General features: G+C 40.1%; 1 protein-coding gene across 1 annotated transcript; it reads right to left on the bottom strand.

Moving 5' to 3' along the window:
• Window positions 1-9,688: 9,688 nt before the first annotated feature.
• On the bottom strand, window positions 9,689-10,717 carry LOC113750565 (WD repeat-containing protein LWD1-like). Its single transcript, XM_027294526.1, has 3 exons — window positions 10,657-10,717; window positions 10,107-10,603; window positions 9,689-9,796 (listed from the first exon to the last, which is right to left on the bottom strand). The coding sequence occupies exons 1-3, from the start codon at window positions 10,715-10,717 to the stop codon at window positions 9,689-9,691; spliced, it is 666 nt and encodes a 221-aa protein (XP_027150327.1).
• Window positions 10,718-13,837: the final 3,120 nt, after the last annotated feature.

The raw sequence follows: 13,837 nt of genomic DNA, 5'->3' as shown, positions 1-13,837 counted from the left end.
GGAAACAAAAGAAAAATACCCCGAGTTAGTAAACAAGAATATAAAATCGGTATGCATGTCCTATGGGGAACCCTTTTATGCCAAGGGTAGGCCTAGCATGAAAATGCAATCCTCTAGGGTAGGCACTATACCATACCTGATGGATCTGATCAACTCATTGAGTGAAAAATAATTTTGAAAGAATTTGGTCAATGAGAGATTTGTCAAAATGAGGACAACGTCCGAAGGGATTGATCACCTTTGATCGATACAAGAACTTGCAAAAACGCATGGGTTTGACCTTGACGAACTTCCTATCGAAGAGATTGGAATTCGTTTTGACAACTTTTCTCAGTGAAGCACGGGTCAAAACTCCAACTGATCAAATGGCTGGATGCAATGGATGTTTTTCTCAAAATCGACTAGGTTTTCCATTTTGAAATTCGACATTGAAACCCTAATTGGTCAAATGAAATTGACAATTTATTAAAAATCGACCGGATTACCCTAAAAAGGGAAACAGGTCAAATGAATTGAATGAAATTTAATTTATCCAAAATTAATCAGATCACCCTAAAAATGGTAAATTGATCAAATAGATTGAACGAAACTTGATTTATTCAAAATCGGCTCGGTTGCCCTAAAAATGGGTAAATTGGCCAAATGAATGATTTATTCAAAATCGACCAAGTGACCCTAAAAAGGGTAAATTGGTCAAATGAATTGATGATTTATTGAATGAATTGGCAAAATGGATTGGTTGAAATGTCCGGCCATTGATTATTTCAAAATTATTGAGGTGCATTAGTCTATGACCTTCTAAAAATCAAATTTTGGCCTCAATTTATTTATCATCTCAATAGCAGGAATCATTTGTGAATTTCTTCAAATTAATGTCCTTCACGCAAGGGATTTTTACCAATTTTTGATAAAATGGCCAAAAAGTGATTATTAGATGCTCATATTCCAAAGATCACTCTATGAAAATGATCGGATCCTACCTTACCTTGTGCACTACCCCTTTGGATGGTATAAAATGTAAACGTGCAAGTCTCACTGGATTAAATATCCGAGACACAAGGTGGCTTATTCCTAAACACGGGATTCCCTAAATGGCATTCCCTTTCTAGGGTTTATGTGTGATGCCAGTTTATTAAAGCGATATAAATATGTGACAAATATGGCCTAAAGGATATAAATAATGCAACGGGGGAAAAGGTCTAAACATGAAATGTATTTACTGAAAGGTAAGTGCAAAGACTGAAATTTAGACATGTGAGCTATCTAGTGGATAAGTCACTAAAAGAGTGCCAAAGAGGCCCCTTATACCTTGTTATGCATTCGGTCGATTTTGAATAAATCGTCAAATCATTTGACCAATTTACCCTTTTTTAGGGTCATCCGGTCGTTTTTGAATAAATCGTCAAGTCATTTGATCAATTTGCCCTTTTTTAGGGTCATTTGACCAATTTACCCTTTTTAGGGTCATCCGGTCGATTTTTGAGAAGTCATCCATTCATTTGACCAATTTACCCTTTTTAGGGTCATCCGGTCGATTTTTGAAGAATCATTCAATTCATTGGACCAATTTACCCTTTTAGGGTGATTTGGTCGATTTTTTGCATAAATCATCAATCTCTCTTTCATTCATTTGGCCAGTTCACCTATTTTTAGGGCAATTTGGTCATTTTTAAATAAATCATCAATTTTATCCAATTTATTTGACCCGTTTTTTCCCTTTTTAGGGTTTAAGTCTAAGGGTCACCGAATAAATTAATTGAGACATTGCAATCTCTTTTACACATTATTCAAAGTAGCAATCCATGCGGACTTTTCCCTCATTTTAGGACAAATGTCTCTTTTCACTTCAGTGGGCCAAATTTTTCAAAATTATTTTCACTCCATAAACTGATTGGATCCATCAGGTATTGTATAGTGCCTGCTCTGGAGGATTGCATTTTCATGCTAGGCCTACCCTTGGCATAAAAGGGTTCTCCCATAGGACATGCATACCGATTTTGCAGTTTTGCCTACTAACTCGGGGTATTTTTCTTTTGTTTCCCCCCTCCCCTGCATTCATAAAAATATTTCAATAAGACGAAAATGTTCTTCTATATCTGATGATAATTTTAATCCAATAAAGTTTGAAGATTACAAGTGTTATTTGATTCTTGGGCGGATCCTACGATGAAAACCCTCTGAGAGATGTTGTAATTGTTTTCCAAAGGGAAATTTTGTATATTTGAAAAGGAGACAAAAGTGTATATGTGGAGCTCTGTACAGGTTTCTCTCTTCTCATTGTGTTATAATTGAACGACAAACTTTGTTTTAATCTTGTTAGTAATAAAGTTTTGGACGAATATTGTTTTGTGTACATTTCATTCTTTTGCTCATTGGAGATTTCATGATGAATTTTAAGAAGTAAGACCAAATTGAGATTTTTTCGACCTCTGGCCTGAAAATTCACAAGTGTCTGCTTTCAAAAATCCTTATGTACACCAGATTGTTGATCCGAGTCATCCAACAAGAGTGCTAAAAAATGGTCACTCAAAAGGCCCAATGAGATACCTTTTCTCCTTCATTTAACCCCAAAATAAAGTCAGTCACATTGATTGATAAATTGCAAATTGGGACAATCTTTGCTTGGAAAAATCCCCATTAGTTTAACCGGATTCAATTCACATCTAAGTGAAAGCAAAATGTGCATTATTCTTGTTTATTTTGAAAATTTAGAATGATACTTTGAGCATTCGTTTCTCTACCTATACACATTTTATCATTTGCTCTCCCATTTGAGCCTTTAAAAGAATAATTTCGTTTCAAATAAGAGCCCTAATGATCACTACCCTTCATTGGAAAATTTTCAAATATCAAAAGGGGAATGGATTCTTAATGACCATTTCGTTACTTTGGTTGTCATGAGGTGTAAGAATGACGCTTTGGCCGTCGTTTCTACAACCTAAACACTGATCATCCCTTGCATCCCTATTTGAGCAAAATTGGTGGTTCTTTTTCGAGTGCACATATGATCGCACCCCACATTGGGGAAGGAGATTGGGGAATTTTGAAAAAAAAGGGAAAAGAAAGGGGGAAAGAGAACCGCAAGTTGGGAAAATTTGATTCCACTTGGGTTCCAATTTTGAAAAAAAAGAAAAGGAAGAGTTTTGTCCGCGTGGATCGCCTATGTTTCACATATGGATGAACAAGGGTCCTCCTCAATCAGTTAATTCAGGTACATGCTAAAAATTTCCCATTAATGAATGTTTCCTTTCAGAGTTATTGTAAGGAATGGAATAAAAGTCAGGCCCTCTTCTTTTCCAATCAAGCATTCTATCTCTAGTATCCCTTTTGAGCCTTCAGAATAAAATACTTCATTTGGCAACCCCTGAGAATCGCAAACCCCACACTGGGGCAAGTTGAGTTGAAAAAGGAAAATTTCAAGAAGTGAAAGGTGAAAAGCCACAAAATCAAAAGACAAAAGAGAAAAGAGAACCTCAGTTCAAAATTAAACTGGGGTAAATTTTGTGAAAGTTCAAAAATGGCCGAAGGCCGAAAAATCAAAAAAAAAGAAAGAAAATGAAAGAGAAAAAGCCTCAAGTGAGCATAAACTGGAGCAAATTCTGAAGTTAACCCTAAAGTAGGGTTGGCACAACAATGCGGTCTCAGATTACTTAAAACCACTCTTGAAATCTGCCTTCAAGCCTTAACTTTTCTAAGCACCCCACCTGACCCCATTACAAAGCCGAAAGTCCTGACTTCTGTTCTTTGCACTGGCCTTGTCAAGGAAATCTCTGATGTCGAAAATTTTAGCTGTATTTCTGAATTGATTAGGTGTGAGGTTGACACTGCTCTTCATGTGAAAGCCCGCGAGGGTCTTTTTGGAAAAGGGGGAAAAAGGAGGATGGCAACGTCTGGGTTTTGGGGGGGCAGAATGAAAACAAAAGGAAAAAACAGAGTGGGCGGCAGAGCAAGAAAAACAGGGGAGAGGAGCTATCGGGCATGGAGGCAAAAACAGGAAAACAAGAGATAAAGAAGACAGCACAGAAACGGAGGGAGAATGATTGAGGCTTACGGCAAAACAACAAAAACAGAGAAAGGCAAATAAAAAGGGATCGGCCAGAGAAAAAAGAAGGTTTCGTCTGAGGATGCCAAGAGGAAAAGAAGGAATGGGCGGCTAAGAAAACAGAGGAGGCTGGGCTGAATGAAAAGAGGGAAAAGAAAGGAGTTTGGGGGTTTCGGTGGGGAACCGAAAGAGTTGAGGGCCGCGAGGTTCGAGGGCTTGGCCGAATGGACGAAGGAGCTTCGGCTACAAGAAAGGGAGGCCTGAAAATCTGAGAAGAGAAACAGAGGAGCAAAACTACGAAAAACAGAGAGAGGAATGTTCATCTGAAGAGCTGACCGGAACCGCCGCCATTCAAGGCCGTCGCCACCGCTCCGAATCTACCATCACCATCTGTGAAAATTTCACCGAAACAAGAACACTGTAAGTTTCTTTCTCTCCAAAGAATTTTCAGTGCCTGCCTAGTTTTTGACATGGGTTTTCTGTGGTTTCATTTGGGTGCAATTTTCCTGTTAATTGACCTCATTTGTTTGAACACACATGCTGCATACGTGAATTGGATTGAATGTTTTGGTTGCTGATAAATTTTGGGGCCGGTTGTAGTGTAAATTAGGCAGAGAGTTGTTGAACTTTCCAATGACCGTTAGTTGTTTGATAAAATGACTGAGTAAAATTTTGAACCAAAAAGGAGAAGATTTTTATTCCTTTTTCTGCATGAGTTCAGGATGAAATCTGGCCAGTCCGAAACTGGCCAGAATCTGTGCATTTTCATCAGTTGGCGCAGGGAGAGAGGCCATGAACTTTTGAAATTGATTTTGTTTAATTTTGCTGTTTTTGCATTCCATAACGATGTGATGTTGTTGCCGTGTAAACTTGTCGGATGTTTTGAAACATCAGAAGTTGCAGAAACTTTTCCATTGAAAGTTTGCATCGCAGAAGAAGGATTCTGCGAAGCATGAAGTATGAATCTCTGTAAATTTCAGTGTAGCCCCTCAATTCCTGTCTAATTTCACTATGACCCAAAATCTGGAAAATCGACCTAATTTTGCCCTTTAAGCTTATTCCTCTGTTTGCATATTTTATGCGATTTGTTGGATAGATTAATTCTGAGATTTGGATTATAATTATGGCCTAATAATTTTAGTTGATTTGCTAATCTTGTTAGGTTTGGTATTATGATTTGGGTTGTGGGTAATCATAATTTGTTTGGGTTTGATAAGTGGATTGATGACTTGTTTTTTCTGGGTTGTGACATGGGCTTGAGAAATGAAGCCCGTCTGTTTTAGTTGAATTTTGTTCGGACTTGAAGATAGGCTGGCCTGCTTGTGCTCTTAGGGTTTTCGGTTGGGCTAGGAAGGCCTTGGCCCACGAAATAAATACAAATGGCCCAATGGCCTGTTATGCCAAGAAGCCTGATAACGAAATTTCATTCCAGTCCCCTGACTTTCGAGTGTTTTCACTATGGCCCCAAAAACTTTCAATTTCATTCAATTGGGTCCTTACTTTAATTGCAAATAAGTCCTTGAGCTTTATTTTTCTTTAATTTTTGACCCCAAAACTTTGTTCATTTTTGCAATTAAGTCCCTTCTTCTCTTGACTTCTTAAATGTGAATTGTTGACATGATTTAATTGATTCAAATTCATGCTTATTTTTTATCCTTTGTGATTATTTGCCAAATAAATTGGTACCTTGACCTTTGTATTGTTTTGAAGCTAATATCTCATTTACTCGATTTCCATTGCAAGGGAGGTAACGTCTATATTCTTGAGTTTATTTTTCTTACGTGCTCCTACGTGTTATGTGAATATGCATGTCTACTTTGCTTTCTTTGCTTTTCTTTAATTCTTTCACTTATTTTATTTACTTTTGCTTTTTATTTAAGTTATTCATTTTGGGGTATGTGTACACCTCTTGGCTTGTAATAGTTAGGGATTTAATTATTTTATTCCTCTTCCCCCTTTTAGATTGTAGTAGGGTCTCCCTAATGTAATAGATAGGGCTTGGAGGAGCATTCAATGAAGACCTATCGAAGTCATGTGCCTAGCTAGCAAATGTAATAGTTAGGGCTTTAATTGTCTTATGTGTCTTGCATGCTTAGTTACTACGTGTTAATTTGCTTTGTTAGGGCCTTGCATCTAGTCGAGCATGCTAATTGTTATGTGCTATGTGTTTATAAGTGTTTGGCATGTCTACTCGCTTTCTATAGCATGAATGAATGTGATGGATGAATGTACGTCACCACACTAGTCCAATGCTAGTTGTGGCTCATTATTTCATTAGGAATTCATAGAAAGGGCTAGTCCAACGCTAGACCCAATAGGATTTTTCCTTTGTTTTTCATTAATGCATTATTCGCCTGTTCACTACATATCATGCATTTTTCCTTACTTTTATCATCTGGCATGCTCCTCGATTCCCCTTTCCCCTCACTTTAGGTCTTGCATCTCATGCTAGTTAGGGTACATTTGCCTGAAGAGTCCCCTTAAATATGGGATATAGACGAGTGTGGCTTTTTCTAAGCCTTAGCACGCTTGTATTCCCTCTATAAAAGGGCAAATTGAGTCACGATTTAGGTCTCCCCGTACCCAATATGCATGAATTCCCTAGGCTCATGCATTTTTAAATCCACTTTACCATTTTATACCCTCATGACACTTTCATCTTTCCTCCTCATTTTGCACACGTGCACCTTTATGTTGCTTCACTTGCACACGAACACTTTTATCGTCACTTGCACACATGCACTTCATATTATCATTTCACATACCGTACCTTACCCACTCACGTGCACCTTTTCATTTACATATTTATTGTCTTTTATTACTTTTTCAAACTCATGTCCTCACATTGCATACATGCATTCCATTCATTTGCATCCCACTCGCATTATTCGTGACTTCTTCAAAGGATCGTTATTGGGCTTCACAATTAATGTGATTGGCACCACTCAACCTTTGAAGAGAAATTTCCCCCAATACCCCTAGGTCTAGGGTCTGCATTCATGTAGTGCATCCAAATGTAATAAATTCTTTGGTTAAAACAAGAAAATTTTTGATTAAATCATGCAACTAGCCTTGGCTAGGTCAAAGGGGTGCCTTGGATTTTATCCTTGCCTTCCCCTTTGTCAAATGTGACTCCCGAACCTTTTTCTTTGGTTTACGTAGACTAGGAATCGTTTAAAAAGGGTTTTATCACTACTTTTTCCTATTTTTCTTTAAAAATACATTTTTAGGTGACTTGGTACACCTTAACTCATTGCCAAGTGGCGACTCCGTATTTTGTTTCAAAAAACCCTTTTTAAACTATAATTTTGGGTCAAATCGTCGCATTCTCAAACCCCCATTTAGACCCATTTTTCTTTCACAAATTCAATCACAAAAAATACATTTTTTCAAACCATTTATTTATTTATCAAAAAATGGGGCGCGACAGTTGGCGACTCCACTGGGGAAAAAGAAAAGGCCATGGGACTTAGAATGCGACGATTTGGCCAAGTGAAGTTCAAAAGGGTTTTGGTATCAAAAAATGGAGTCGCCACTTGGTATAGAGTTAGGGTGTACCAAGTCACCCAAAAATGATTTTTGTTTTTGAATAAAAAAAAAGTAAATAAACCCTTTTTGAGAACTTTTGGGTCTGCGTAACCAAAAGAGGGATCGGGGGTCACATTTGACGAAGGGGAAGGCAAGGATAAAAATCCAAGGCACCCCTTCGACCTAGCCAAGGCTAGTTGCGTGACTTAAACCAATTTTCCTAATTTTTCTACCCAATGTATGTTCGCACGTTGGATATGACTATATGAATGCAAAACGGAAAGGAAAATGCAATCCTAAATTCTACGATGTCTCTCGTGAGGCTTTTGGTCCCAAACCACATGAATTGTGGCGGCCAACAAAGGAAAACCCCCATAGAGGTCGATTAATGCAAATGAGACTCAAATGTGCAAGTGTGGAAGTGTATGAAAGAAATTAAAAATCCAAGTGTTTGTGTGCAAGTGTATGAAAAGGTGCACGTGTGCAATTGTATGAAAATTCCAAGTGTTTGTGTGCAAGTGTATGAAAAGGTGCACGTGTGCAATTGTATGAAAATTCCAAGTGTTTGTGTGCAAGTGTATGAAATATAGTGATAAGTGCATATAGGTGTAATTAAATGCAATTTTGTGAAGTAGAAATCAAAATGAACAATAAGGAAAGGAAAATGTGAATTGAAAAGAATGAGTGAGTGATAAATGAGAATGAATGAACCTAAGGGAATGCATCAGGTCGGGTATGGGAATGACTCCTAACTTGTCGACTTCGATTTTCCCTTTGATTAGAAGGCAAAACTAGCGTGCTAAGGCTATCGAGTAGCCACACTCGCTCGTTTCCCTTATCAGAAGGGGACCCTCAAGCAAATGGACCCTACAACTATCATGATATGCAAAAATCCTAAAATGAAGGGAAAGGGGCTCGAGGAGCATGCCAAATGATAAAACTAAGAAAAATGCATGACATGTAGTGAACATGCAAATATGCACTAACAAAAAGGGATGGCCTAATGAGCCACAACTAGCATTGGACTAGTGTGGTGACGTACATTCATCCATTCCATTCATTCATGGTTATGAAAGCAAGTAGACATGCCAAAACGCTCGTAAACACGTAGCACGTAGCACTTAGCATGCTCGACTAGATGCAAGAGCCTACTAAAGCAATTAAACATGTAGCAACAAAAACAAGCAACCAAGGGGAAAGGGAAATGGACCAGATGCTCTCCGAGCGCTATCTATTACAAGCCAAGAGGTGTACACATACCCCATAAAAGCATAAAAGGGAAAGGGTGAATGGACCAGATGCTCTCCGAGCGCTATCTATTACAAGCCAAGAGGTGTACACATACCCCATAAAAGCATAAAAGGGAAAGGGTGAATGGACCAGATGCTCTCCGAGCACTATCTATTACAAGCCAAGAGGTGTACACATACCCCATAAAAACTTAAATAAAAGTAAAAAGCAAGTAAATGCACGCAGGGAGGTAAGGAAAGCGAAGTAGACAGGCATATTCACATAACACATAGGAGCACGTAGGAAAAATAAAGTGCAAGTGAGGGATAGAGTGTACCTCCCTTGCAATCGGGGCCTAATGAAGTGAAATCACTTATTTATCCTCCAAAATAAAAGAAATGGTCAAGGTACCAATTTATTTGGGAAAATTAAAGGAAATAGGCAATCACAAGCTCATTTGATCATAAAGCCCCCAAAGTCATGACTTAAGCGCAATTGAAACAAAGCATGGTAGTTAATTGAAGCAAACAAGCAATGAAGTTGCACAAATTAAAATTATCAAGGACCAAATTGATGAAAATTTTCAATTACTTGGGTCCTAGTGGAACAAGGAGAGACTTGGGGGCCCAAGAGTAATTTTCCAGAAGTATTTCATGCAAGCTACGAAAACTGAAGCAGCCTTTCTTACTTCTTGCGGAAAAAAAAAAAAAACTCTCGGCAGTTGTTAAGAAATTTCTGCAACAAATTAGCTACTGGCTTTCATTTTTCAAGCAAGGATTTTAGCCTCAAAACATAACTTCGAACAGAAATAAATTCAACCCAACATCACAATTTTAATCTAAGCAAAGAACCTACTAGAGCTTAGCACCTAAACATGCAAGCAAGAGCTCAGCATTGCGGGCTGCCTTGAGGAAGACAAAGGCGAAGAGAATCATCAAAGGACAAAACATGATCAAACTGTGGAACAAGCTCAGCAAACCAGCGGTGAAAAGGTTCCTGAGTTCATGCCATGTAATATGAAACAAACTTCTGCAACTATTTTCTATTAAACTTCAATCAACCAAGAATGAAATTGCTGCACTTTGCTTGCAAACGAACCCAAATTTTCTGGTTCAAATACACAGCTTCGACTAGGATTAAGCAACTAACAACTTTAGATTAAGCAACCATGATCCAAGCGAACAAACAACTCAAAAAAAATGTCATACTTAGTTCTGGAAAAAAAAAAGCATGCGTGCGATTCAAACAAGGGATAAGAAAACGGTTATTGCAGCTACGGTAGCGATTACCTGGGATCGAGCCATACCCTCAGAATCTGAAACTTATTCGAGAAGGCGATGGTGTTGACACTGGCCTGGTGCCGCTGCGATTCCACGACTGGAAGCGTGGGGAGGTGGATGTCCAGGACGTCTACCTTGTCGTGGGCGATGAGCTGGGTGTCGACGGTCTCTCGGTCGATGTCCCAGATGGTGCAGGTGGTGTCGACGCTGGAGGCGCTGATGCGCTTGGGCTCGGCCTCGTTCCAGTCGAAGGAGGTTAGGAGGTCGGAGAACTCGCTGTTGCGGTTGTTGTTGAGGAAGCTCTTCATGTCGACACGGGCTCCATCGTCGGCGACCCTCCAAACCCAGTCACTGGAAGTGGCGAGGAGGTCGGGCTTCTGGTACTCCTTGTCAGGGATGAAGATAATCTTGGTAGGAAGATAGGGATGCTCGAAGCAGAGGTTGGGGTCGGAGCGGATCTCGCCGTTGGTGTCATCGAGCTGGACGATTTCCAGGCGGTTGGGATACTTGAGAAATGATTGAGCTTCTCAATAGACCAACGAAACCTGCTGTAAACTTTCTCAGAGCGTGAAATACTCCAGCGGCGACCAACTCGTTGCTCAGAGGCTTGATTCAGTTGTCTTGGGGCAGCGACCATCTTTCTGAAGTCCTTACCGCCGGAACTCTTCCTCCTCCTGGGCTCTTTGGCCACAAAACCCTCATTCTGGCTTTCGCTTCCCTTGTCGTCCAGCTCTCGGCTCCACTTCCAAAACCCCAACCACGGTTTACTCTCTTCTCTCTACTTCCAGCCGTCAACCAAACTCCCTCGCCGTTCCTTTTCGTTTCAGCCCTCGCTTTTTAGCCGCCCACCCTCCTGCTTTGTTTTTCGTTCTCTGTTTCTGCGTTTTTTCATCTCCTTCATCCGTCGTTCCTCTGTTTCTTTTGTTCTTGCGTTTTTCTCTCCGCCCCTGTTCTGATTTTTCCCGTTTTTTCTTTCCGCTCCCGTTAGCTGCAAAACTCTCCCCACGATGAAGCCCCCCTTGCCTCACGAAACTCTTCCCTTTTTCCAGCCGCCTCTCTCTAGTTCTCCCTCGTTTCTTTCGTCTCAGCCTCCAACCGTCAAAGCTCTCTCTTTTTTCTTTCTTTTGTTGCCTTCTCAACCTCCCCGATGATCCCTCACTCTTGCTCTTGTTCGCTCTCGGCTCCCTCTCCTTCACTCCCGTAGCTAGTTTTTTCTCTTTTTTTTTCACTTTCTATCGCTCCTCAGGCCTAGCCGTGAGTCCCTTCTCTCTTGCGGCTGCCGTCAAAAATGCCAAAGCCCATTCACCAAACCCTTCATCCTCTCGGTTTTTTCTTCTTCCTTCTTCCAGAACCCACGCCGTCAATCTCTTTCTTTCTACGTCTATTTGCTTCAGCCGCCACCTTGCCCTTTCTTTTCTTTTTCCTCTCAAAGCTCCTCCTCTCCGTTTTTCTGGTTTCTTTCCTTAGCCCACCGAAGCCTCAGCTCTCCCCTTGCTCTCCCCTTCGATGTCCGCGGCTGAAAATGGCGTGACAACTTCTCAGCAGCTTCAATAGTTTCTTGGTTCGCCACAGAAACAGCACCAGATTTCGTTTGGCCGTCGCTCCTGGTTCCTCACTCTGCCCGACAGCTCTCCAATTTCCCTTCTTCCTCTCGCTGATGGGTTTTCACATGGTGAGTAGCGTCAACCTCATACTCAAGCAATTCAGAAATACAGCTAAAATTTTCCGGCATTAGAAATTTCCTTGACAGGGCCATTGCAAAGAACAGGAGTCAGGACTTTCGGCTTTGTAATGGGGTCAGGTGGGGTGCTTAGAAAAGTTAAGGCCTGAAAACGGATTTCAAAAAGTGGGGCGCGACAGTTGGCGACTCCACTGGGGACTTCCTAAGTGGGTCCAAGCTTTTGATTTGGCCATTCTTTTCCCTTTTCTACCCTTTTTATGTATTGCATTTGGATATTAGGGTTGCATTTTTTATTTTAGGACTTTTTCGCCTCGCGCGCGTATCAAACTATTCCCTCATTCACGTATGTATGATTGGTTGATTGGATGTATATTTTACTTGTTTCATGTAGCGCTTTGCATTGCATTTGGGTGGGGGACTTACCCTAGAGCCTTGCGTGGGTTCTTGACCCTTCCCCTCCAAACAAGCACTAGCATACGAGCATACGCTTTACTTCTTTTATCCCTTTTATTTTTCTTTAGTGGCTTGTCATGCCACTCCACCCTATTAGGATTAGGTGACTCACTTGGACATGTGATCACGACACGATGTGTGTGTAGCATGTTCCAATGGGTCACTCAATCTTCCGCTTAAAGCTATTGGTTGATAGCCTTTAGCTTTTGGTCGAAGATTGAGGTTTTGAGAGATTCACTCAAACACGTAGCCGTGACACGATGTGTGCGTAGCGGTGTTTGGGGAATCGCTCGAGCCACCGACAAAGAATCTTGGGATTGATGACCCTTGGTTTCTAAGTCTGAAGGCTCGGGGACCTGAGCTTATCGAGTCTAGATGCATTAGCGAACCCCAACCTCATGCATCCATATTAGATTGCCTAGGCTAGAGTCAGCCTCATCCTTTTAAGCACATTAGGCACGAGGGAAGGGGTTCCACCCCTTTTACTTGCTTTATTGTATTTCTTTTCTTAATTTCTCCCAATGTGTTATGTGTACTATCAACTGCACTAACCATTTCATTGTTTCCTTGGTTTGCATTCATGTGCCTTAGCAATAAGAGGCCTCTTTGGCACTCTTTTAGAGACTCACCTACTGGTTAACTCACACGTTTAAATTTCAGTCATTACATTAAATTTTCAATAAGTACATTTCATTTTAGACCTTTTTCCCCCCCGATGTATTATTTATGTCCTTTAGGCCGTATTTGTCACATATTTACATCGCTTTAATAAATGGCATCATGCATTAACCATAGAAAGGGAATGCCACATAGGGAATCCCGTATTAGGAATAAACCACCCTATGTCTCGGATGTATAATCCAAATGAGACTTGCACGTTTACCTTTCTCGTACCATCCGAAGGGGTAGTGCACAAGGTAAGGTAAAGATCCGATCATTTTCATGAAACAATTTTTGGAATATGAGCATCTAAATAATCACTTTTTGGCCATTTTCTCAAAATTGGTAAAATTCCCTTGCGTAAAAGGACATTAATTCGAAGAAAATTCACAAATGATTCCTCATTGTTGAGACGATAAATTGAGGCCAAATCGTGATTTTAGAAGGCTCATAGACTAATCATTTTGAAATCACCAATGGCCGGACAATTCAACCAATCCATTTTGCCAATTCATTCAATAAATCATCAATTCATTTGACCAATTTACCCTTTTTAGGGTCACCTGGTCGATTTTTGAATAAATCGTCAATTCATTTGATCAAATTACCCTTTTTAGGGTCATCCGGTCGTTTTTGAATAAATCGTCAATTCATTTGACCAATTTCCCCTTTTTAGGGTCATCCGATCGATTTTGAATAAATCGTCGATTCATTTGACCGATTTACCCTTTTTAGGGTCGTTCGGCCGATTTTTGAACAAGTCACTAATTCAATTTCATTCATTTGACCAATTTACCCTTTTTAGGGTCACCTGGTCGATTTTTGAATAGATCCTCAATTCATTTGATCAAATTACCCTTTTTAGGGTCATCCGGTCGTTTTTGAATAAATCGTCAATTCATTTGACCAATTTCCCCTTTTTAGGGTCATCCGATCGATTTTGAATAAATCGTCGATTCATTT

The sequence above is a fragment of the Coffea eugenioides genome, chromosome 10 (genome assembly GCF_003713205.1).
Source record: "Coffea eugenioides isolate CCC68of chromosome 10, Ceug_1.0, whole genome shotgun sequence".
Lineage (NCBI taxonomy): Eukaryota > Viridiplantae > Streptophyta > Magnoliopsida > Gentianales > Rubiaceae > Coffea > Coffea eugenioides.
Note: the sequence above shows the minus strand (reverse complement) of the source record. Positions and strands in the feature narration are given on the sequence as shown.

Bases quoted from the DNA above. Each gene is read 5' to 3' on its own strand.
- LOC113750565 (XM_027294526.1), bottom strand. From the start codon at position 10,717: ATGGTCGCTGCCCCAAGACAACTGAATCAAGCCTCTGAGCAACGAGTT. The intron at 10,604-10,656 runs GTATTTCACGCT...TCTATTGAGAAG, and splicing joins ACGAGTTGGTCGCCGCTGGA to CTCAATCATTTCTCAAGTAT. The intron at 9,797-10,106 runs GTATGGCTCGAT...GCATGAACTCAG, and splicing joins ATAAGTTTCAGATTCTGAGG to GAACCTTTTCACCGCTGGTT.